Here is a 26,947-nt window from a genome sequence, read left to right as displayed (position 1 = left end):
AGAGCGTTGGCCTAGTAACCAGCAGGTAGCCTAGTGGTTAGAGCGTTGGCCTAGTAACCAGCAGGTAGCCTAGTGGTTAGAGCGTTGGCCTAGTAACCAGCAGGTAGCCTAGTGGTTAGAGCGTTGGCCTAGTAACCAGCAGGTAGCCTAGTGGTTAGAGCGTTGGCCTAGTAACCAGCAGGTAGCCTAGTGGTTAGAGCGTTGGACTAGTAATCGGCAGGTGGACAAGTGGTTAGTACATTGGGCCATTAACCAGCAGGTGGCCTAGTGGTTAGAGCGTTGGACTAGTTAACCAGCAGGTGGCCTAGTGGTTAGAGGGTTGGACTAGTAACCAGCAGGTGGCCTAGTGGTTAGTGCATTGGGCCATTAACCAGCAGGTGGCCTAGTGGTTAGAGCGTTGGACTAGTAACCAGCAGGTGGCCTAGTGGTTAGAGCGTTGGGCCATTAACCAGCAGGTGCCTAGTGGTTAGAGTGTTGGGCCAGTAACTGAGATGTTGCTAGATGGAATCCCCGAGCTGACAAGGTACAAATCAGTCGTTCTGTCCCTGAACAAGGCAGTTGTAGGCTGTCATTAAAAATAAGAATTTGTTCTTCACTGACCTGCCTAGTTAAATAAAGGTTAAATAAATGTAAAATATATATATATATATAAAATGAGGATTTTCTCTGCATACAAATATGAGGGTGTGTGTATTTTGGTGTATATGCATATTTATCATTAGGATTTTCCACACATTTTCTTATTTTTCCTGCATGATTGGACTCTACTTGGAGCTGCTTGGAGAGCAGAGAGGCCCTCTCTCTTCAAGAGGTCCTCGCCAGAGCGCTCTAAATACCCACCATGCTTCAGTCTATAACCGGACTGTGCCCCCCCGCCGCCTCTTTCCTCCCCCGTGCCCCACCCAGCCCTTCGCCAATCTCCCCCCTGAGCAGATTGGAGTGGGCTTCCTTCCATAACCCCGCAGCTGGAAAAAGAGCTGGAAAAATACTTTGGGAAAAGCTGCTGCTGTGTGGTGCTGGCTGACTGACTGACCCATGGCCTAGCCTCTTCCTGTTACCCTGACACACACACACACACACACACACACACACAGCCAGTTAACCATGTCATTATGGGTTCCCTGCCTGGCCTGGCTCACATTCCAACCCCTAAACACCACAGATATGGTTAGCAGCGGCTCACACACTTAAGACCCGAGCTGTATTAGATGGTATTTTTGACAATTAAACGCTGTGGAAGTTGACAGGTTGCTTATCACTTTATTTTTAAACATTTTTTGTGTGTAAAAGTGCACACTAAGTTCCCTATAACTTGGGGATGCAATGTCTTGCTGTAGGAGACAGACCACTCTACAGTGTGTTGGTGTTTCTACTTTAAGGGGTGCTAGACTGATGGTCAGTCTATTTAAGCAGGGAGTAAAACCCTGTGTTGTCCCCCTGTGGGCCGAGGGAGTCAGACAGGGTTTTGCAGAAGGTTGATGATGATGATGATGACGAAGCAGGGAGTAAAACCCTGTGTTGTCCCCCTGTGGGCCGAGGGAGTCAGACAGGGTTTTGCAGAAGGTTGATGATGATGATGATGACTCCAAGGTTAGGTCTCAGTGTGCGACACATTCTGCACAGTGTGTTCAGTCTTTCCCGGGCCTGGCCCCCTTCTCTCTCTACATCTCCCCCTCTTCATCTCCCCCTCTTCATCTCTCTCTCTTCATCTCTCTCTCTTCATCTCTCTTCATCTCTCTCTCTTCATCTCTCTACATCTCCCTCTCCCTTCATCTCTCTCTACATCTCCCTCTCCCTTCATCTCTCTCTACATCTCCCTCTCCCTTCATCTCTCTCTACATCTCCCTCTCCCTTCATCTCTCTCTACATCTCCCTCTCCCTTCATCTCTCTCTACATCTCCCTCTCCCTTCATCTCTCTCTACATCTCCCTCTCCCTTCATCTCTCTCTACATCTCCATCTCTCTCTACATCTCTCTACATCTCCCTCTCTCTACATCTCCCTCTCCCTTCATCTCTCTACATCTCCCTCTCTCTACATCTCCCTCTCCCTTCATCGCTCTACATCTCCCTCTCCCTTCATCTCTCTCTACATCTCCTTCTCTCTCTTCATCTCTCTACATCTCCCTCTCTCTCTACATCTCTCTCTCTCTACATCTCCCTCTCCCTTCATCTCTCTCTACCTCTCTCCCTCCCTTCATCTCTCTCTACCTCTCTCCCTCTCTCTACATCTCCATCTCTCTCTTCATCTCTCTACATCTCTCTCTCTACATCTCCTCTCTCTCTCTCTCTCTACATCTCCCTCTCTCTCTCTCTCTCTTCATCTCCCTCTCTCTTCATCTCCCTCTCCTTCTCTCCATCGCTCTCTCTTCATCTCCCTCTCCTTCTCTCCATCGCACTCTCTTCATCTCTCTTTCTCTCTTCATCTCTCGCTCTCATCTCTCTCTCTCCTTCTCTCTTCATATCTCTCTCTTCATCTCTCTCTCTCTTCATCTCTCTCTCCTTCGCTCTCTCTTCATCTCTCTCTTCAACTCTCTCTCTCTTCATCTCTCTCTCTCTTCATCTCTCTCTCTTCATCTCTCTCTTCATCTCTCTCTCTCTCTTCATCTCTCTCTCCCCCCCAGTGCAGGCAGATCGTTAGATGTCAGTAATGCTGTGCTACATGACACTACTCCCAGAGGTCTTAGTACCCCTGGTTGGGTACCATAGCGCTACATGACACTCCAATAGGCTGGCTCCCCTAGGCTGGCTCCCCAAGGCTGGCTCCCCTAGGCTGGCTCCCCTAGGCTGGCTCCCCTAGGCTGGCTCCCCAAGGCTGGCTCCCCTAGGCTGGCTCCCCTAGGCTGGCTCCTCTAGGCTGGCTCACCTAGGATGGCTCCCCTAGGCTGCTTAAGCCCCGGGACAGGAAAGTACTTTACACCCCCCCTTGGTCACGGCCCATACCCTCTGACCTTTCCATCTGAGGCCAAGGTTCATAGGTCAGCCTCAGAGCCAGAGCAGAGTTGAAGAACATCATTCCAACAGGTCTCACAGATGAAACATGTTTTTCTGAGGAATGACCTGCTGGGACACCCACACACACACACACACACACACACACACACACACCGCTGTCATCTCTGTGTGTGTTTTACCTGTACAGCAGCATTCCTCTCATTCTCCTGTGGGTAGTCATTATCACCATCTAGTCCTAGACGGCTGACATCCTCAGTGTGTGTGTGTGTCTTTCCATTGATCATGTCTCCTTCTCACTACCATTACCTCATCAAAACATTTTTACTACGCATTTATTACATCATCAACAGTTAGTTGAATTCACCCTCGCTGCTCTAACTCTATATGGCTATCCTGCTGAGATATCAACAGATGAAATGTGACATTGGACTAAAAGCTACGTGAGTTTAGTTATACTGTGGTTACTCATGTAGTATCTGATCCGTCTCCATGTTAGTCCCTCTCCTCTCTCTCATGCTATGTGTTGTTCCTGCAGGGGGCCGTTTTAAGAAGGAGATAGTGGTGGACGGACAGAGCAACCTACTGCTCATCAGAGATGAAGGGGGCCCCCCAGAGGCTCAGGTTGGTATTACAGCTGTATTAACATGTACAGGGTTGCCTGTAAACAGATGTAGTCCGAGAGTAAAACTTCACTTTAATGGACATTCTCTGTTGATCACCCTTTTTAATCCAGAACTAGTTTTATTCAAATCAAATTTTATTGGTCACATACACATGGTTAGCAGATGTTAATGCGAGTGTAGTGAAATGCTTGTGCTTCTAGTTCCGACAGTAATATCCAATGGGTAATCTAACCTAACAATTTCACAACAACTACCTTATACACACAAGTGTAAAGGGATGAAGAATATGTACATAAAAATATATGAATGAGTGATGGTACAGAACGGCATAGGCAAGATGCAGTAGATGGTATCGAGTACAGTATATACATATGAGATGAGTAATGTAGGGAATGTAAACATTATATTAAGTGGCATTGTTTAAAGTGAATAGTGATACATTTTTTACATCAATTTCCATTATTAAAGTGGCTGGAGTTGAGTCTGTATGTTGGCAGCAGCCAGTCAATGTTAGTGATGGCTGTTTAACAGTCTGATGGCCTTGAGATAGAAGCTGTTTTTCAGTCTCTCGGTCCCAGCTTTGATGCACCTGTACTGACCTCGCCTTCTGGATGATAGCGGGGTGAACAGGCAGTGGCTCGGGTGGTTGTTGTCCTTGATGATATTTTTGGCCTTCCTGTCACATCGGGTGGTGTAGGTGTCCTGGAGGGCAGGTAGTTTGCCCCCAGTGATGCGTTGTGCAGACCTCACTACCCTCTGGAGAGCCTTACGGTTGTGGGCGGAGCAGTTGCCGTACCAGGCGGTGATACAGCCCGACAGGATGCTCTCGATTATGCATCTGTAAAAGTTTGAGTGCTTTTGGTGACAAGCCGAATTTCTTCAGCCTCCTGAGGTTGAAGAGGCGCTGCTGTGTCTTCTTCACGACGCTGTCTGTGTGGGTGGACCAATTCAGTTTGTCCGTGATGCATACGCCAAGGAACTTTCTACCCTCTCCACTACTGTCTCGTTGATGTGGATAGGGGGGTGCTCCCTCTGCTGTTTCCTGATGTCTACGATCATCTCCTTTGTTTTGTTGACGTTGAGTGTGAGGTTATTTTCCTGATACCACACTCCGAGGGCCCTCACCACACATGCAGTCTGAACTACTAACCCTAGTTAAAACTACAATCCTTACTTGAAACAATATCAAAGCATAACCCCGCCCCTGTTTTGGTAAAAAGCTGAGGGGTGGAGCTGGAGAAATGTTATCACTCAACTTCATAGACCGTGAAACAAGCTAGTATTTAGGTTTCTGATGGGCTACGACAGTTGAACTAAGCTCATGAGGCAAGTTATATTCTTTAAGAATCAATGTATGTATATATATATATATATATATATATATATATATATATATATATATACAGTGCCTTGCGAAAGTATTCGCCCCCCTTGAACTTTGCGACCTTTTGCCACATTTCAGGCTTCAAACATAAAGATATAAAATTGTATTTTTTTGTGAAGAATCAACAACAAGTGGGACACAATCATGAAGTGGAACGTCATTTATTGGATATTTCAAACTTTTTTAACAAATCAAAAACCGTAAAATTGGGCGTGCAAAATTATGTATGTGTGTAGGGAGAGAACAGAATGATGTGAGAAAGGGGAGAGGGAGAGAACAGAATGATATATTTATATATATATATATATATATATATATATATATATATATATATATACACACACATATATATATATATATATATATATATATATATATATATATATATATATATATATATATATATATATACACACACACATACATATATGTGTATGTATGTATATATATATATATATCTCATTCCATTCTCTCCCTCTCCCCTTTCTCACATCATTCTGTTCTCTCCCTCTCCTCTTTCTCACATCATTCGGTTCTCTCCCTCTCCTCTTTCTCACATCATTCTGTTCTCTCCCTCTCCCTTTCTCACATCATTCTGTTCTCTCCCCTTTCTCACATCATTCTGTTCTCTCCCTCTCCTCTTTCTCTCATCATTCTGTCCTCTGCCTCTCCCACATCATTCCGTTCTCTCGCTCTCTCACTTTCACCCCTCTCTCTTCCTCTTGTCTCTCTCCAGTTTGCCCTGTGGGTGGATGCAGTGATATTTGTGTTCAGTCTGGAGGATGAGATCAGTTTCCAGACAGTCTACCATTACTACAGCCGCATGGCTAACTACCGAAACACTGCTGAGGTACCTCTGGTGTTGGTGGGGACGCAAGGTGAGACACACACACACACACTGGCACGCAGAGGCACACTGGCACGCAGAGACACACACACATAGTTCTATACACGTTCTATAAACATAGTTCTACACACGTTCTATAAACATAGTTCTATAAACATAGTTCTATACACGTTCTTGCATCTTTTCTCCAGCTGAGTGTCACTGCCACCTAACGCATGTTTGTAATTACTGCAATAAGACATGCACTTCCTTTCTATCAGCACTAGAGGGCGCCACATGATTGACTATTTCTGTGATTGCAGATGCTATCAGCTCAGCCAATCCCCGGGTCATCGATGACACGCGAGCACGCAAGCTGTCCAATGACCTGAAGCGCTGCACCTACTATGAGACGTGTGCCACCTACGGCCTCAATGTGGAACGGGTCTTCCAGGACGGTAAGACTACTCCACCAGAGATGTTATCGAAAACTAAGATAACCCACTGTTTGAGTTGTCTGTTCTAACTCAACAATAACTGTAGATCATGGATTTATCTTTCATTCAACACAACTTAGATACAGGAAGTAGGGAGACAGACTTATGAGAATAAAAACACATTTTAGAATGTTTATGCAGATTAAATGTTTCTCACAGGTTGTGGATTTGGTTTAATTTGGAGTAGCAATTATCAGCCATTAAATAAAGTTGGTCAGCTGAACCCACCACCTGCAATTCATACATCTCTACAGTGTGCAGCCAAAGCTCCTTCCTTCCTGTATGAAGACATGAGGGGAAGCAAGGTGACATTCACCCTGATGACGGCCGTTTGCTTGGTCTTAATCATCTGTCCATGAACTATTAAATGGGCTTCTCACCGATTTAGCTGAAGAGAACCACAATTACATTTTATAATACAGGGAGGGGAGCGGGCTGAGTCACAAGGTCCCTCTTATGGACAGCGGCGCCCAGTCCAGCAGCACCAGCCATTCGCTGGCCATGTCACATGATCTCAACCAGCATGGAGAAATACATAAAACACATGTTGAGGACTGAGAGGGAGAGGATGGTTCCAGACATATGGCTGACCTGGGACTCCAAAATATACATGGCTGTTCTTGGACTGCCTTTTCCATCAAGGCATATGGCTGTTCTTGGACTGCCTTTTCCATCAAGGCATATGGCTGTTCTTGGACTGCCTTTTCCATCAAGGCATATGGTTGACCTGTGACTGCCTTTGCCCCTGAGAAATATGACTGACCTTTCATTCCCTTTTCCACTAAGAAATATCCAGTTTCTTCATTAACGTCTCCATTAAAAGTATGAGAAGGTCTGCACTCACTACTGTAAGTCTCTCTGGATAAGAGCATCTGATAAATGACTCATGTCAGAATGTCTCCATGAAGCCACCATGCCCTGGTGTCCACAGTGTTATCTAGCTAGGTGATGTTCACAATGGACCTGTGTGGTCTAAAGTAGTTTGTTGGAGGTGATGTCTTCTAGAAGAGTCTACACTATACTACTATAGTATGGTCACCCGTGTTAATACCAAGTAGGAGCCCTTCTCCAGTAAGAGTCAATCCTGAGGCTGTTCTGCTATATCACCTATATTAATCACCACGCTGTAACTCGTTAATAAAGATGTGGTGTCATCATGGGGGAGCTGGGGCGGGGCATGGGCCCAGCTAGGCTGGAATTAGTGAAATATATGGCATGCAATCAGTGGCTCATTACCAGCCCCTGATACACCAAATCATCCTCCACAAAGTCTCGCTGTGTGTGTCTCTCTGTGTGTGTCTCTCTGTGTGTGTCTCTCTGTGTGTGTCTCTCTGTGTGTGTCTCTCTGTGTGTGTCTCTCTGTGTGTGTCTCTCTGTGTGTGTCTCTCTGTGTGTGTCTCTCTGTGTGTGTCTCTCTGTGTGTGTGTGTCTCTCTGTGTGTGTCTCTGTGTGTGTCTCTCTGTGTGTGTCTCTCTGTGTGTGTCTCTCTCTGTGTGTGTCTCTCTGTGTGTGTCTCTCTGTGTGTGTCTCTCTCTGTGTGTGTCTCTCTGTGTGTCTCTCTCTGTGTGTCTCTCTGTGTGTCTCTCTCTGTGTGTCTCTCTCTGTGTGTCTCTCTCTGTGTGTCTCTCTCTGTGTGTGCGTGTCTCTGTGTGTGCGTCTCTCTCTGTGTGTGCGTCTCTCTCTGTGTGTGCGTCTCTCTCTGTGTGTGCGTCTCTCTCTCTGTGTGCGTCTCTCTCTCTGTGTGCGTCTCTCTCTCTGTGTGCGTCTCTCTCTCTGTGTGCGTCTCTCTCTCTGTGTGCGTCTCTCTCTGTGTGCGTCTCTCTCTCTGTGTGCGTCTCTCTCTCTGTGTGCGTCTCTCTCTCTGTGTGCGTCTCTCTCTCTGTGTGCGTCTCTCTCTGTGTGTGCGTCTCTCTCTGTGTGTGCGTCTCTCTCTCTGTGTGCGTCTCTCTCTCTCTCTCTCTGTGTCTCTGTGTGCGTCTCTCTCTCTGTGTGCGTCTCTCTCTCTGTGTGTCTCTCTCTGTGTGTCTCTCGTCTCTCTCTCTGTGTGCGTCTCTCTCTCTGTGTGCGTCTCTCTCTCTGTGTGCGTCTCTCTCTCTGTGTGTGCGTCTCTCTCTGTGTGTCTCTCTCTCTGTGTGCGTCTCTCTCTCTCTCTCTCTGTGTCTCTGTGTGTGTCTATCTCTGTGTGTGTGTCTCTCTGTGTGTGTGTCTCTCTGTGTGTGTGTCTCTCTGTGTGTGTGTCTCTCTGTGTGTGTGTCTCTCTGTGTCTCTCTCTGTGTGTGTTGCTGGACTCATTGCTGTTTTATTTCCACTTGTATCACAAAATGCTATTTTCTGTAACCAAGAACGTGGATTTCGAAATGATTCATCATGAAATGAATGAAATATCTGGTAAATATGATCAATCTAAAACACTTAATGACCACTGTGGGTCCAAGTGAGAAAACGTTGTCATTACATTGACTGACCACTAGAGAGCAGTAGGTGAATACACATGAAGACTGTTGTGATCTCTTCAGACCAGCTTTTCTGTGGAGCCCTGCTGGTGTAGATCTGAAAGTCTCTTTCAATATGACTACTGAGACTACTGAGGCTCTGTTTTCAGACATGATCAAATGCAAGACATTTACTATAGTTTTTACATGATGCACTTGAAATCAGACTACGTGGAGTTTCCAACCTGAATCCATCGATAGATGGTTTGAAACCCCAGAGTAAAAGAGGTCTCAGTGGATTTACACGTCGTTTAGAAGTGGTTTGGGGTGTGAGTGACAGACTGACAGACAGCAGCCTCCAGACTGACAGACAGCAGCCTCCAGACTGACAGACAGCAGCCTCCAGACTGACAGACAGCAGCCTCCAGACTGACAGACAGCAGCCTCCAGACTGACAGACAGCAGCCTCCAGACTGACAGACAGCAGCCTCCAGACTGACTGACTGACAGACAGCAGCCTCCAGACTGACAGACTGACAGACAGCAGCCTCCAGACTGACAGACAGCAGCCTCCAGACTGACAGACTGACAGACAGCAGCCTCCAGACTGACAGACTGACAGACAGCAGCCTCCAGACTGACAGACAGCAGCCTCCAGACTGACAGACAGCAGCCTCCAGACTGACTGACTGACAGACAGCAGCCTCCAGACTGACTGACTGACAGCAGCCTCCAGACTGACTGACTGACAGACAGCAGCCTCCAGACTGACTGACTGACAGACAGCAGCCTCCAGACTGACTGACTGACAGACAGGAGCCTCCAGACTGACTGACTGACAGACAGCAGCCTCCAGACTGACTGACTGACAGACAGCAGCCTCCAGACTGACTGACTGACAGACAGCAGCCTCCAGACTGACTGACTGACAGCAGCCTCCAGACTGACTGACTGACAGCAGCCTCCAGACTGACTGACTGACTGACAGCAGCCTCCAGACTGACTGACTGACAGCAGCCTCCAGATCTATTCCTACTCCAGGGAAATCAGCTGGATCTGAAGATGTTTAGTTGACTTATTCTCTCTATGGGAACCCCGGCCCTGCAGCACACACTTCTCTGGGATTTGATGAGGTGTGTGTGTGTGTGTGTGTGTGTGTGTGTGTGTGTGTGTGTGTGCGCGGGCGGGCGTTAGTTTATATACAGTGCGATGATTGTAACAGCCCTCTGTTTTGTTGAGTGCAGCAGATGCAGCCGGCTCTAGATAGATACCGTCCCAGTGTCAACTTGGCCATATTCACGGGGTACCAGTACTGAGTCGATGAGAACTTGGCCATATTCACGGGGTACCAGTACTGAGTCGATGAGAACTTGGCCATATTCACGGGGTACCAGTACTGAGTCGATGAGAACTTGGCCATATTCACGGGGTACCAGTACTGAGTCGATGAGAACTTGGCCATATTCACGGGGTACCAGTACTGAGTCAATGATAGCTTGGCCATATACACTGGGTACCAGTACTGAGTCGATGAGAACTTGGCCATATACACGGGGTACCAGTACTGAGTCGATGATAACTTGGTTATATACACAGGGTACCAGTACTGAATCGATGATAACTTGGTTATATACTCGGGGTACCAGTACTGAGTCGATGATAACTTGGCCATATACACGGGGTACTAGTACTGAGTCAATGATAACTTGGTTATATACACGGGGTACCAGTACTGAGTCGATGATAACTTGGTTATATACACGGGGTACCAGTACTGAGTCAATGATAACTTGGTTATATACACGGGGTACCAGTACTGAGTCAATGATAACTTTGTTATATACACGGGGTACCAGTAGGGAGTCAATGATAACTTGGGGTACCAGTACTGAGTCAATGATAACTTGGTTATATACACGGGTACCAGTACTGAGTCAATGATAACTTGGTTATATACACGGGGGTACCAGTACTGAGTCAATGATAACTTGGTTATATACACGGGGTACCAGTACTGAGTCAATGATAACTTGGTTATATACACGGGTACCAGTACTGAGTCAATGATGTTATAACTTGGTTATGATAACTTGGGGTACCAGTACCAGTACTGAGTCAATGATAACTTGGTTATATACACGGGTACCAGTACTGAGTCAATGATAACTTGGTTATATACACGGGGTACCAGTACTGAGTCAATGATAACTTGGTTATATACACGGGGGTACCAGTACTGAGTCAATGATAACTTGGTTATATACACGGGGGTACCAGTACCGAGCCAATGATAACTTGGTTATATACACGGGGTACCAGTAGGGAGTCAATGATAACTTGGTTATATACACGGGGTACCAGTAGGGAGTCAATGATAACTTGGTTATATACACGGGGTACCAGTAGGGAGTCAATGATAACTTGGTTATATACACAGGGTACCAGTAGGGAGTCAATGTGCAGGAGTATGAGGTAATTGAGGTAGATATGTACATATAGGTAGAGATAAGTGACTAGACAACAGGATGATAATAAACTGTAACAGCAGCGTATGCGAGTCAAAAGAGGTTAGTGCAAAAGGGGTCAATGCAGATAGTCCAGGTAGCAATTGGTTAACTATTTAACTAACTGTTTAGCAGTCTTATGGCTTAAGGGTACACTTTGTTCAGGGTCCTGTTTGTTCCAGTACCGCTTGCAGTGCGGTAGCAGAGAGAACAGTCTATGACTTGGGTGGCTGGAGTCTTTGGCTATTTTTATAGAGGTCCTGGATAGCAGGGAGCTCAGCCCCAGTGATGTACTGGGCTGTTCTCACTACCCTCTAGTGCCTTGTGGTCGGATGCAGAGCAGTTTCCATACTAAGAGGTGATGCAGCCAGTCAAGATGCTCTTAGTAGTGCAGCTGTAGATCTGAGGATCTGAGGACCCATGCAGAATCTTTTCAGCCTCCTGACCGGGAGGCACCGTTTCCTCGACTGTGTTGGTGTGTGTGGAACATGTTAATTCCTTAGTGATGTGGACACGAGGAACTTGAAGCTCTCCACCTGCTCCACCACAGCCCCGTGTATGTGAATGGAGGCGTGCTCACCCCTCCGTTTCCTGTAGTCCCCGATCAGCTCCTTTGTCTTGCTGACGTTGAGGGACACGTTGTTGTCCTGGCGCCACACTGCCAGGTCAATGACCTCCTCGGTGGTCAGGCCTACCACCGTCGTGTCGTCGGCAGACTTAATGATGGCGTTGGAGTCGTGCGCGGCCTCGTAGTTGTCCGTGTGTAAATCCTCTGTGTGCTGCTGACCCAGGAGGGAGCTTTAGAGACTCAATACCCTGCTATTATCCTGTTAGTTGTTACACTGCTGGTGAAGCCAAATCTACTGTCATTCTCAGGGTGTGAGTGTGGGCGTGTCTCACAGCCAAGTCATCTGTGGTAAATGAATGCCAAGAAAAGAAGTCTAAAATCCTTATTAGTGACACTGTCTCCTTTTTCATTGAATTATCCTCAATTAATCACTCCTTTTAGAATGATCCACTACAGTGGAATTCATTGATGAGTACAAAAATGATTATTTTAATGTTTTGTGCCACAGCCGCGCCTTGGCAGCAGTTTTCTGCCCAGAGGTGTGTGTGTATCTCTCTTTTTCTCTCTCTCTCTCTGTGTGTGTGTGTGTGTGTGTGTGTGTGTGTGCGCCAAGTACATGTATGCACACACACACACGCTTGAGTTTGCCTGAATTAGCCTCCCTTCCCTCTTGCTTCCAAGCTGCACATTTGCCATAATTACTACTTTACATGACCTTAATTTGGAGACGGAGGACTGTAGTAATGACGATGTGTGGCGGGGGCTCTCTGCCTCTCTGCCTTCGTTAGAGGAGGATGTGGTTAAGATGCTCAACAAAAATAATTGGTCCGAGGCGATCGTATGATCCCCCCACCCCCACACTAATTCTCCTGTAATAGAGGACCAATAGCATCATCTCTAGTCATCTACCTCCTGTGTTCTCATCTACTCACGGTCTCTGAATGTATCTGACTCCATTTTGTTGTATAAAAGGTGACCTTTTGATTGTGGAGCGTATTCGCCTGACTGTAGGACTTGGTGCTCATACTCTATTCACACACTGTTGGAGCCCGTTATGTCTGCTCCGAGCCCTGTGGTGTGTTTGTAGTGTGGTCCAGATAGCTGTGTCTATATTAAGGTGCTGGGTTCAAGTCCCTCACATCATGTGACACGTGCTTTGGGTGGAAGGAACTGTGGATTTTTGTTATGATGGTGAAGATTACTATTCTTTTAATATTAGTATTGTTTTTAGTATAATTCTGACTGTTTTATTTGCTGGTGTACGGCACCGCATAGAGAAACAGGTCTGTTTAGAATGACATTATTTATCTGACTTTCACCATTCAGTCGTTGTGCAGATAAATCGCGTTGTAAATCACAGATGATAAATGAAGGTGTTGTAGATTTAGCCCGTCTCCCTTCATTCATCGCCAGGGGAATAGTGAAGCTGCAATTTATAAAACAGGAATCATTCCTCAACACATTTTGTGTATTGATCTTTGCAGCCTTGCATGTTTAGTCCGTGATCTCACTTTAACTATGGATCGATTTCTGTTAGACATACGATATGTATACCATCATTTACTCATGCTACATACGTTCATTATGAGCCACATGCTACATACGTTTCACGTTTACGTTCATTATGAACCACATGCTACATACGTTCATTATGAACGCTACACGCTCATTATGAACCACACGCGTTCATTATGAACCACACGCTACATACGTTCATTATGAACCACACGCTACATACGTTCATTATGAACCACACGCTACATACGTTCATTATGAACCACACGCTACATACGTTCATTATGAACCACACGCTACATACGTTCATTATGAACCACACGCTACATACGTTCATTATGAACCACACGCTACATACGTTCATTATGAACCACACGCTACATACGTTCATTATGAACCACACGCTACATACGTTCATTATGAACCACACGTTCTACATACGTTCATTATGAACCACACGCTACACGTTCATTATGAACCACACGTTCATTATGAACCACACGCTACAACGTTCATTATGAAATTCACACGTTCATTATGAACCACACGCTACACGTTCATTATGAACCACACGCCACATCGTTCATTATGAACCACACGCTACAACGTTCATTATGAACCACACGCTACATAAGTTCAATGAACCACACGCTACATAAGTTCATTATGAACCACACGCTACATAACGTTCATTATGAACCACACGTACATACGTTCATTATGAACACACGCTACATACGTTCATTATACACGTTCATTATGAGCCACACGCTACATAACGCGTTCATTATGAACGCACATACGTTCATTATGAACCAACGCTACATACGTTCATTATGAACCACACGCTACATACGTTCATTATGAACCACACGTACATAACGTTCATTATGAACCACACGCTACATACGTTCATTATGAACCACACGCTACATACGTTCATTATGAACACACGCTACATGACGTTCATTATGAACCACACGCTACAATGACGTTCATTATGAACCACACGCTACATACGTTCATTATGAACCACACGCTACATACGTTCATTATGAACCACAAGCTACATACGTTCATTATGAACCACACGATACACAACGTTCATTATGAACCACACGCTACATACGTTCATTATGAACCACAGTACATAACGTTCATTATGAACACGCTACATACGTTCATTATGAACCACAGCTACATAATGTTCATTATGAACCACACGCTACATAACGTTCATTATGAACCACATGCTCATATAGGCTATGAATCCCTATAAGGTCATGTTGACTTGCACTAATTTGACACGATTCCAATGGGACTTTATAGAAATTCAAAGTAACAGTAAAATAATGCCAAGTCTTGTTTTAAATCAAATAAAACAGCCAATGAGTTGTAATGTGTGAACAAGGATACAATGAGTTGTAATGTGTGAACAGGGATACAATGAGTTGTAATGTGTGAACAAGGATACAATGAGTTGTAATGTGTGAACAAGGATACAATGAGTTGTAATGTGTGAACAAGGATACAATGAGTTGTAATGTGTGAACAGGGATACAATGAGTTGTAATGTGTGAACAAGGATACAATGAGTGGTAATGTGTGAACAAGGATACAATGAGTTGTAATGTGTGAACAAGGATACAATGAGTTGTAATGTGTGAACAAGGATACAATGAGTGGTAATGTGTGAGTGACCTGTTGCATGAGTGACCAGAACATTTACCATTAAAATAATTGGCACAGATACACAGTCATCTACATGCATTAGATGTATGTGATGGGGGAGGGGCAAATGAAGAGGATTTGTTTGTTTTGGCAGGGTGCTGTGCTGTGTGTGTGTGCGTGCTTGCTGTGTAGCGGTCCTGTCACTATGCTTTCGTGGTTCAGCGTTTTTGTGGGGTCAGAGGTTCTCATGGTAGAACCACACGACAGGAGTGTGTTAGTGTATTAATGTGTACAGTGCAGAAGGTATTCATACCCCTTGACTTATTCCACCTTTTGTTGTTAGAGCCTGAATTCAGCATTTTATAAAAACATTTTTTCCCCCCTCACCCATCTACACACAATACCCCATACTTCAGTGGTTGTAAAGATGGGCAGAGGTCTGGCTGTAATAAAGAGACGCTCTGCTTTTTTGACACAACACTCCAAAAAGCAAGTTCTGCAGCTCTAGTTTTGTCTAACCTTGATGTGTCCAGTCGTGTGGTCCAGCGGCAAGGAAAGACCTAGTTGAGCTGCATCTGGCCCAGAATAGAGCGGCACGTTTTGCTCTTCATTGGCATCAGAGGGCTGATATAAATACTATGCTGCCAGTCTCTCTTGGCTAAAGGTAGAGGAGAGACTGACTACATCACTTCTTCTTTTTATTAGAAACATGAATGTGTTGAAAATCACATAGTTTGCATAGTCAACTTACACACAGCTCTGACACACACACTTATCCCACCAGACATGCCACCAGGGGTCTTTTCACAGTCCCCAAATCCAGAACAAATTCAAGAAAACGTACAGTATTATACAGAGACCTTATTGCATGGAACTCCGTTCCATCTCATATTGCTCAAATAAACAGCAAACCTGGTTTCAAAAAACAGATAAAGCAACACCTTGCAGCACAACGCCTCTCCCCCCATTGGAGCTAGATAGTTTGTGTGTATGTGTTGATATGTAGGCTATTGGACCTAGATAGTTTGGGCGTATGCATTGATATATAGGCTACGTGTGCCTTTTAAAAATGTATGTAGTTCTGTCCTTGAGCTGTTCTTGTCTAATGATGTTCTGTATTATGTCATTGTGTATTATGTTGTGTGTTGGACCCCAGGGAGAGCTGCTGCTTTAACAACAGCTAACGGGGATCCTAATAAAATACCACATAATGACAAAGTAAAAACATGATTTTAGAAATTTTGCACAGTTATTGAAAATGAAAAACACATCTCATTTACTTAAGTATTCACCCTCCTGAGTCAACACAGCATTTATAGCTGGGAGTGTTTCTGGGTAAGTCCCTAAGAGTGATTATAGCTGTGAGTCTTTCTGGGTAAGTCCCTAAGAGTGATTATAGCTGGGAGTGTTTCTGGGTAAGTCCCTAAGAGTGATTATAGCTGGGAGTCTTTCTGGGTAAGTCCCTAAGAGTGATTATAGCTGTGAGTGTTTCTGGGTAAGTCCCTAAGAGTGATTATAGCTGGGAGTGTTTCTGGGTAAGTCCCTAAGAGTGATTATAGCTGGGAGTCTTTCTGGGTAAGTCTAAGAGTGATTATAGCTGTGAGTGTTTCTGGGTAAGTCCCTAAGAGTGATTATAGCTGTGAGTGTTTCTGGGTAAGTCCCTAAGAGTGATTATAGCTGTGAGTGTTTCTGGGTAAGTCCCTAAGAGTGTAGCTGTGAGTGTTTCTGGGTAAGAGTGATTATAGCTGGGAGTGTTTCTGGGTAAGTCTAAGAGCTTTCCACACCTGGATTGTAAAACATTTGCCCATTTTTTAAAATTATTTTCAAAATTCTTCCAGCTCTGTCAAATTGGTTGTTGATCATTGCTAGACAACCATTTTCAGGTCTTGTCATAGATTTTTCAAGTAGATTCAAGTCAAAACTGTTACTCGCCCACTCAGGAACATTCACAGTCTTCTTGGTAAGCAACTCGTGTAGATTTGGCCTTGTGTTTTAGGTTATTGTCCTGTTGAAAGGTGAATTCATCTCCCAGTGTCTGGTGGAAAGCAGATGAATCAGGTTTTCCTCTATGGTGTTGCCTGTGCTTAGCTCCATTCCATTTATTTTTTATCCTGAAAAACCCGTTCCTTACAACAATTACAAGCATACCCTTAACATGATGCAGCCACCACTATGCTTGAAAATATGGAGAGTGGTACCTAGTAATGTGTTGTAATGGATTTGCCCCAAACATAACACTTTGTATTTAGGACAAAAAGTGAATTTCTTTGCCACATTTTTGCAGTATTACTTTAGTGCCTTGTTGCAAACAGGATGTAAGTTTTAGAATATTTTTATTCTGTACCAGCTTCCTCCTTTTCACTCTGTCATTTAGTTTGATATTGTGGAGTAACTATAATGTTGTGTATCCATCCTCAGTTTTTTCCTATCATAGCCATTAAACTCTAACTGTTTTGGCCTCATGGTGAAATCCCTGAGCGGTTTCCTTCCTCTCTGGCAGCTGAGTTAGCAAGGGTGCCTGTATCTTTGTAGTGACTGGGTGTATTGATACACCTTCCAAAGTGTAATTAATAACTTCATGCTCAAAGGGATATGTCTGCTTTTTGTTGTTGTTCTACCCATCTACCAATAGATGCACTTCTCTGCGAGGCATTAGAAAACCTCCCTGTTTTTTGTGGTTGAATCTGTGTTTGAAATGCACTGCTTGACTGGGGGACCTTCCAGATATTTGTATGTGTGGGGTACAGAGATGAGGTAGTCATTAAAACATCATGTTAAACTCTATTACACACAGAGTCCATGCAACTTCCTACGTGACTGCTAAGCACTTCTCCCTTGAACTTATTTAGGGCAGGCTGTCTGTCTGGGGGCCTGGGCAGGCTGTCTGTCTGGGGGCCTGGGCAGGCTGTCTGTCTGGGGGCCTGGGCAGGCTGTCTGTCTGGGGGCCTGGGCAGGGGCAGGGGGCCTGGGTAGGCTGTCTGTCTGGGGGCCTGGGCAGGCTGTCTGGGGGCCTGGGTAGGCTGTCTGTCTGGGGGCCTGGGCAGGCTGTCTGTCTGGGGGCCTGGGCAGGCTGTCTGTCTGGGGGCCTGGGCAGGCTGTCTGTCTGGGGGGGCCTGGGCAGGCTGTCTGTCTGGGGGCCTGCAGGCTGGTCTGGGGGCCTGGGCAGGCTGTCTGTCTGGGGGCCTGGGCAGGCTGTCTGTCTGGGGGCCTGGGCAGGCTGTGTGTCTGGGGGCCTGGGCAGGCTGTCTGTCTGGGGGCCAGGCTGTCTGTCTGGGGGCCTGGGTAGGCTGTCTGGGGCCTGGGCAGGCTGTCTGTCTGGGGGCCTGGGCAGGCTGTGTGTCTGGGGGCCTGGGCAGGCTGTCTGTCTGGGGGCCTGGGTGGTGTCTGTCTGAGGATGTGGTGGGAAGGGGATGGCGGGGGGGTGACAGGGATCCTGACAGCGCCCTGGCCCCTCGTCCATCAGCTCGCTAATTTAATTATCCTAATTACGGTCGCCATGGCAAGTCGCGCGCACCGCTGCAGCCGCCCCCGTGTCAGAGCCAGGACGCAGTGCTTCGTTAGCACACACTAACGAGCTGAGAAGCCTCCTTGTCCTCGTGCTGGAACACACACACACACAGAAGGATTCACACACATACTCACGCACTCCAGGGACACTGATTTACGGTATTGTCACTGTCATATACCTTCTATTGCTGTAATTAGCTACTGTGTTATAATGGACACAGTCAGGATTCTAATTCCCCTGTATTTCACCAAGTCTAGAAGTTCTTAATCCAGTCATTGCAGATCAACCCTAGAGAACTAGGAAATCAGTCAACGTGTTGATGAAACCGCGCATGGTGAAGGTGATTTACGACAACCAGGCCAAATGAACTGGCTTCTGTGGCGCAAAGTAGATCCTATCACCTCTATACCTGTATCTCTGAATGACATTCGCTGGTGTTCATCTCTGCTGCTCTCTTTAAAGTGGAACTGACAGCATTTTAACAGTTGTATAATAATATAGAGTGGGAAGGCGGCAGTGCGTTTGGACTGCATGTTTACAGGCCAACTTGTTCTGCAAAAGCCATAACATACTTTACAGTCTTATTGATCAAATAACCATGAAACGGTAGACTCTGTCTCCCTCAGTTATACAACAAGATCAAGAACTAATGCTAGCCAGAGCGAAATCTAATGAAGAAACATTAGATTAACCCTCAAACCTTTTCAGCTTGTTGGCCTTCAAAATTCCACTGATAAACAATGGGGAATAGCCTCCTCGTCCTTCTGCAGCTTGCCTGCCATGCTGCATGCTTGTCCCAACCAAGCACCCAAACCTAACTGGCTAAAGTCGGCTAGCTTCTTCCAGACACAAATGAGAGAACACCTCACTCTGACCATTTTACTTGCCGTAGCAGAGCTGGTTAGGCTGTTTACATGTTATCTAGCGCGTTCTTGATTAACTATATATTTTTTTCCCCCTACGTTTACTGACACCAGTCATATTCAGCAGATGTTCCGCGTTCGTAAATTCATCAATTATTCTGCGCTCTGACACACTCAGACGAGAGTGCGGAGTAGTTAGCCAGAGTTTACATTTACATTTAGGTCATTTAGCAGACGCTCTTATCCAGAGCGACTTACAAATTGGTGCATTCACCTTATGACATCCAGTGGAACAGTAGTGCATCTAAATCTTTTAAGGGGGAGGGGGGGTGAGAGGGATTACTTTATCCTATCCTAGGTATTCCTTAAAGAGGTGGGGTTTCAGGTGTCTCCGGAAGGTGGTGATTGACTCCGCTGTCCTGGCGTCGTGAGGGAGTTTGTTCCACCATTGGGGGGGCCAGAGCAGCGAACAGTTTTGACTGGGCTGAGCGGGAACTGTACTTCCTCAGTGGTAGGGAGGCGAGCAGGCCAGAGGTGGATGAACGCAGTGCCCTTGTTTGGGTGTAGGGCCTGATCAGAGCCTGGAGGTATTGAGGTGCCGTTCTCACAGCTCCGTAGGCAAGCACCATGGTCTTGTAGCGGATGCGAGCTTCAACTGGAAGCCAGTGGAGGGAGCGGAGGAGCGGGGTGACGTGAGAGAACTTGGGAAGGTTGAACACCAGACGGGCTGCGGCGTTCTGGATGAGTTGTAGGGGTTTAATGGCACAGGCAGGGAGCCCAGCCAACAGCGAGTTGCAGTAATCCAGACGGGAGATGACAAGTGCCTGGATTAGGACCTGCGCCGCTATTCTGCCTGAGTGAGGCAGGGTCGCGTCATGGATGTTGTAGAGCATGAACCTACAGGAACGGGCCACCGCCTTGATGTTTTGAGAACGACAGGGTGTTATCCAGGATCACGTTGGTTCTTAGCGCTCTGGGAGGAGGACACAATGGAGTTGTCAACCGTGATGGCGAGATCATGGAACGGGCAGTCCTTCCCCGGGAGGAAGAGCAGCTCCGTCTTGCCGAGGTTCAGCTTGAGGTGGTGATCCGTCATCCACACGGATATGTCTGCCAGACATGCAGAGATGCGATTAGCCACCTGGTCATCAGAAGGGGAAAGGAGAAGATTAATTGTTGTCGTCTGCATAGCAATGATAGGAGAGACCATGTGAGGTTATGACAGAGCCAAGTGACTTGGTGTATAGCGAGAATAGGAGAGGGCCTAGAACAGAGCCCTGGGGGACACCAGTGGTGAGAGCACGTGGTGTGGAGACGGTTTCGCCACGCCACCTGGTAGGAGCGACCTGTCAGGTAGGACCCAGCGTGGGCCGCGCCGGGAGATGCCCAACTCGGAGAGGGTGGAGAGGAGGATCTGATGGTTCACAGTATCGAAGGCAGCCGATAGGTCTAGAAGGATGAGAGCAGAGGGAGAGAGTTAGCTTTAGCAGTGCGGAGCGCCTCCGTGATACAGAGAAGAGCAGTCTCAGTTGAATGACTAGTCTTGAAACCTGACTGATTTGGATCAAGAAGGTCATTCTGAGAGAGATAGCGGGAGAGCTGGCCAAGGACGGCACGTTCAAGAGTTTTGGAGAGAAAAGAAAGAAGGGATACTGGTCTGTAGTTGTTGACATCGGAGGGATCGAGTGTAGGTTTTTTCAGAAGGGGTGCAACTCTCGCTCTCTTGAAGACGGAGGGGACGTAGCAGCGGTCAGGGATGAGTTGATGAGCGAGGTGAGGTAAGGGAGAAGGTCTCCGGGAAATGGTCTGGAGAAGAGAGGAGGGGATAGGGTCAAGCGGGCAGGTTGTTGGGCGGCCTCCGTCACAAGACGCGAGATTTCATCTGGAGAGAGGGGAGAAAGAGGTCAGAGCACAGGGTAGGGCAGTGTGAGCAGAACCAGCGGTGTCGTTTGACTTAGCAAACGAGGATCGGATGTCGTCGACCTTCTTTTCAAAATGGTTGACGAAGTCATCTGCAGAGAGGGAGGAGGGGGAGGGGGAGGAGGATTCAGGAGGGAGGAGAAGGTTGCATAGAGCTTCCTAGGGTTAGAGGCAGATGCTTGGAATTTAGAGTGGTAGAAAGTGGCTTTAGCAGCAGAGAGAGAAGAGGAAAATGTAGAGAGGAGGAGTGAAAAGATGTCAGGTCCGCAGGGAGGCTGTTTTCCTCCATTTCTCGGCTGCCCGGAGCCCTGTTCTGTGAGCTCGCAATGAGTCGTCGAGCCACGGAGCGGGAGGGGAGGACCGAGCCGGCCTGGAGGATAGGGGACATAGAGAGTCAAAGGATGCAGAAAGGGAGGAGAGGAGGTTGAGGAGGCAGAATCAGGAGATAGGTTGGAGAAGGTTTGAGCAGAGGGAAGAGATGATAGGATGGAAGAGGGAGAGAGTAGCGGGGAGAGAGAGCGAAGGTTGGGACGGCGCGATACCATCCGAGTAGGGGCAGTGTGGGAAGTGTTGGATGAGAGCGAGAGGGAAAAGGATACAAGGTAGTGGTCGGAGACTTGGAGGAGTTGCAATGAGGTTAGTGGAAGAACAGCATCTAGTAAAGATGAGGTCGAGCGTATTTCCTGCCTTGTGAGTAGGGGGAAGGTGAGAGGGTGAGGTCAAAAGAGGAGAGGAGTGGAAAGAAGGAGGCAGAGAGGAATGAGTCAAAGGTAGGCGTGGGGAGGTTAAAGTCGCCCAGAACTGTGAGAGGTGAGCCGTCCTCAGGAAAGGAGCTTATCAAGGCATCAAGCTCATTGATGAACTCTCCGAGGGAACCTGGAGGGCGATAAATGATAAGGATGTTAAGCTTGAAAGGGCTGGTAACTGTGACAGCATGGAATTCAAAGGAGGCGATAGACAGATGGGTAAGGGGAGAAAGAGAGAATGACCACTTGGGAGAGATGAGGATCCGGTGCCACCACCCCGCTGACCAGAAGCTCTCGGGGTGTGCGAGAACACGTGGGCGGACGAAGAGAGAGAGCAGTAGGAGTAGCAGTGTTGTCTGTGGTGATCCATGTTTCCGTCAGTGCCAAGAAGTCGAGGGACTGGAGGAGACATAGGCTGAGATGAACTCTGCCTTGTTGGCCGCAGATCGGCAGTTCCAGAGGCTACCGGAGACCTGGAACTCCCGTGGGTCGTGCGCGCTGGGACCACCAGATTAGGGTGGCCGCGGCCACGCGGTGTGGAGCGTTTGTATGGTCTGTGCAGAGAGGAGAGAACAGGGATAGACAGACACATAGTTGACAGGCTACACAAGAGGCTACGCTAATGCAAAGGAGATTGGAATGACAAGTGGACTACACGTCTCGAGTGTTCAGGAAGTTAAGCTTACGTAGCAAGAATCTTATTGACTAAAATGATTAAAATGATACAGTACTGCTGAAGTAGGCTAGCTGGCAGAGGCTGCGTTGTTGACTATGTAGGCTAGCTGGCATTGGCTGCGTTGTTGACACTACACTAATCAAGTCGTTCCGTTGAGTGTAATAGTTTCTACTGTGCTGCTATTCAGGGCTAGCTGGCTAGCTAGCAGTGTTGATTACGTTGCGTTAAAAGAACGACAATAGCTGGCTAGCTAACCTAGGAAATCGCTCTAGACTACACAATTATCTTTGATACAAAGACGGCTATGTAGCTAGCTACGATCAAACAAATCAAGCCGTTGTACTGTAATGAAATGAAATGAAAAATGTGATACTACCTGTGGAGCGAAGAGAAATGCGACCGGATTGTTGAGTGCAGATGTTCTGTTCGGTAGACGTTGGCTAGCTGTTGGCTAGCTAGCAGAGTCTCCTATGTTAAGGACGACATAAAACTACACACTCTAAACTACACAATTATCTTGGATACGAAGACAGCAAAGACAACTATGTAGCTAGCTAACACTACACTAATCAAGTCGTTCAGTTGAGTGTAATAGTTGTGCTGCTAATCGGTAGACGGTGGACTAGCTAACGGTGGACGTTAGCTAGCTGGCTAGCTGCAGGGCAGTGTAGACTGCGTTAGGACGACGAAATACGATAATTACGCAATTATCTATGATACAAAGACGGCTATGTAGCTAGCTAAGAAGAAATTGCTAAGATTAGACAAATCAAACCGTTGTACTATAATGAAATGTAATGAAATGTAATACTACCTGCGGACCGAGTGCAGATGCGACCGCTCGCTCCAGCACACATAATGAATAGAGTTCATTTGCAAACGTAAGATCTATGCTAACTGTATAACAGTCGTTAAAGTTCTTGCTAGCTAACCAAATGACTCCTGCATCTCTAGCTGTGTGTAGCCACTGAAAAACGATATGAGGGGAAATAGACAGTCACTCACCCACTCCTCCAATGACATGACATCCTCCTAGCTAGCTAGCTAAAGTTAGGCTCTGTGTTTTTAACTCGCTACATAAATAGATATGCTAGCACATTAGCAACGTTATGACTGACTGATCATCGCCCTTCCTAGTTTGATCTTATTGACATTCCCAGCCTTAGTTATATTCATTCTTTTTTGTCTAAAACATTGAGTCATGAAAACTGAAACAGTGCATCCCAAATGGAGGCAGCGAACAGTGTACCAGCTGTGAATTATAACCTGATAGTAATATTTTTTGGACCACCAAGAAATGTATTGGTGAATTATATCAATCATTCATTGAACTGCATCCATCTATTCTGCCAACAATGCCTTAGTGTACGTCATGGAATGTTGAGTCACATAGAACATATTTTTAAAACCTCTTATAAAGTTGGTTTTGTAGCATAAACTGGGAATTTGATATTTTTGACTGATATTATGATTGTCTTTCATATCTGCATATCTGTCAGTTCCACTTTAACCCAGTGTATTCACATGTACGCTAGTTACCATGGAAACACACCTAGCCATTGTTTCCAAAATTCCAACCAAATATCTATCTCATCTGTGGAAACAGAAGGGGCTATGTTCCTCAGTCCTCACACAGAGGGAAATGAGTGTCTGTCAAGATGAGGGCGGTTATTAAGACAAATTAGCTGTGGATTGTTTTGATAACAAATCTAAGGGCCTGTCGGAGTAGATCAGTGTTTCCCCTGGCCTGGCGGCACAGCAGGCGCCCTGCTAACAGTCGACGAAGAGACATGAGGCGCTACAGCAGTACACAACACTATCCATGTGTGACCGTACGTAGCTCTTGTGGGGCCTCTGTGTCTGTATGTCAATGTGGGGCCTTTATTTTGGTTGACGTGGGCCTCGTCTGCGATGTGGGGCCCCTGGCAGAGAGAGCGAGAGAGAAAAGATAGTGAGTAAGAGGGCAGGTCTAATGGAGGATGGTCTAATTACTGGGTTATAAGTGAGGTACAATAGTGACCTTTTCCCCAGTGGATCCCTGGCAGGCGCCACACACACACACACACACACACAAACACACACACGGCAGGCCACAGCTAGCGCCTCATTATCTGACACGTTAGCTCCTTCTGACTCATTAGTTAATATTTATATCAGGCCTGCACTAACCACCCTGACCGCACCCTCACCACGACTTTCTCTCTCTCTTCCCCTCTATCTCTCTCTCGCTTTCTGTGTGTGTCTGTCCCTCTCTCTTTTTTTCACACTCTGTCCAGTTGGGTGTTGGAGGGAAAAGGTTAGCTGTCGCACCACCTCAGCCTGTTCGCGCTATCTCCCCTCAGCCTGTTAGCTCTCTCCCCTCAGCCTGTTAGCTCTCTCCCCTCAGCCTGTTAGCTCTCTCCCCTCAGCCTGTTAGCTCTCTCCCCTCAGCCTGTTAGCTCTCTCTATCTCAGCCTGTTAGCTCTCTCTCCCCTCAGCCTGTTAGCTCTCTCTCCCCTCAGCCTGTTAGCTCTCTCTCCCCTCAGCCTGTTAGCTCTCTCTCCCCTCAGCCTGTTAGCTCTCTCTCCCCTCAGCCTGTTAGCTCTCTCTCCCCTCAGCCTGTTAGCTCTCTCTCCCCTCAGCCTGTCAGCTCTCTCTCCCCTCAGCCTGTCAGCTCTCTCTCCCCTCAGCCTGTCAGCTCTCTTCTCCCCTCAGCCTGTCAGCTCTCTCTCCCCTCAGCCTGTTAGCTCTCTCTCCCCTCAGCCTGTTAGCTCTCTCTCCCCCCTCAGCCTGTTAGCGCTCTCTCTCTCCCCTCAGCCTGTTAGCTCTCTCTCCCCTCAGCCTGTTAGCGCTCTCTCTCTCCCCTCAGCCTGTTAGCGCTCTCTCCGTTAGCGCTCTCTCCCCCTCAGCCTGTTAGCGCTCTCTCCCCTCAGCCTGTTAGCGCTCTCTCCCCCTCAGCCTGTTAGCGCTCTCTCCGTTAGCGCTCTCTCCCCCCTCAGCCCGTTAGCGCTCTCTCCCCCTCAGCCCGTTAGCGCTCTCCCCCCTCAGCCCGTTAGCGCTCTCTCCCCCTCAGCCCGTTAGCGCTCTCTCCCCCTCAGCCCGTTAGCGCTCTCTCCCCCTCAGCCCGTTAGCGCTCTCTCCCCCTCAGCCCGTTAGCGCTCTCTCCCCCTCAGCCCGTTAGCGCTCTCTCCCCCTCAGCCCGTTAGCGCTCTCTCCCCCTCAGCCCGTTAGCGCTCTCTCCCCCTCAGCCCGTTAGCGCTCTCCCCCTCAGCCCGTTAGCGCTCTCTCCCCCTCAGCCCGTTAGCGCTCTCTCCCCCTCAGCCCGTTAGCGCTCTCTCCCCCTCAGCCCGTTAGCGCTCTCTCCCCCTCAGCCCGTTAGCGCTCTCTCCCCCTCAGCCCGTTAGCGCTCTCTCCCCCTCAGCCCGTTAGCGCTCTCTCCCCCTCAGCCCGTTAGCGCTCTCTCCCCCTCAGCCTGTTAGCACTCTCCCCCTCAGCCTGTTAGCTCTCTCCCCCTCAGCCTGTTAGCTCTCTCCCCCTCAGCCTGTTAGCGCTCTCTCTCTCCCCTCAGCCTGTTAGCGCTCTCTCTCTCCCCTCAGCCTGTTAGCGCTCTCTCTCTCCCTCTGTGTATTTCACACAATCACAATGCACAATTGGTAAACAAACTCTTTGACCTGTACCGGAGCACCAAGTCTAGGCCCTAAAAGGCTCCTAAACAGCTGCTACCCCCAAGCCATTAGACTGCGAAACAGTGATTCAAATGGCTACCTGGACTATTTACATTGACCCCCCCCCCCCTTTTTTTACTCTGCTGCTACTCACTGTTTTATTATCTATGCATAGTCACTTTACCCCTACATATACACATTACCTCAATTACCTCGTCTAACCAGTACCTCCGCACTTTGACTCGGTACCAGTACTCCCTGTATATAGCCTCACTATTGTTATTTTTTTATGACAAATACCATTTTTATTTAATTTAAAAAAAATAAACGAATGACAACAGTGTAGAGCAGTGTTTCTCAAACTAGGGATCTGAACCCCATAAGGGGGTCGTCTGATTTTGAAAATGGGGTCGCAAGAGAAACTCTGAAATACATTTTACAAATTTTGCTTGGTTCATAGAACCGGGGTTACATCAGTAACCTCCGGCAACCACTAGATGTGGTTGTAATAAACAGAGCGGTTTCTGTTTTCTCCTTACAAATGTGTCTCTATCCTTTTGAAAGGTTTAAGCGCCAAAATGTTATGACCCCATCACTGAAAGATCAGACTCTCAGGA

The 26,947-nt window shown here is 47.2% G+C and overlaps 1 protein-coding gene across 5 annotated transcripts in view; it reads left to right on the top strand.

The window, feature by feature from the left end:
• The window catches only part of agap1 (ArfGAP with GTPase domain, ankyrin repeat and PH domain 1), a 297,905-nt gene that overhangs the window by 126,372 nt on the left and 144,586 nt on the right, over window positions 1–26,947 (top strand). For all 5 annotated transcript variants that reach the window (XM_065023309.1, XM_065023307.1, XM_065023299.1 and 2 more), the window contains exons 4-6: window positions 3,489–3,574; window positions 5,697–5,838; window positions 6,110–6,244. In XM_065023309.1, coding sequence (XP_064879381.1) covers window positions 3,489–3,574; window positions 5,697–5,838; window positions 6,110–6,244 — 363 coding nt within the window. The remainder of the gene's footprint in view (window positions 1–3,488; window positions 3,575–5,696; window positions 5,839–6,109; window positions 6,245–26,947) is intronic.

Source organism: Oncorhynchus nerka, linkage group LG2 (genome assembly GCF_034236695.1).
Source record: "Oncorhynchus nerka isolate Pitt River linkage group LG2, Oner_Uvic_2.0, whole genome shotgun sequence".
Classification (NCBI taxonomy): domain Eukaryota; kingdom Metazoa; phylum Chordata; class Actinopteri; order Salmoniformes; family Salmonidae; genus Oncorhynchus; species Oncorhynchus nerka.
This window is presented reverse-complemented; position numbering and strand designations above follow the sequence as displayed.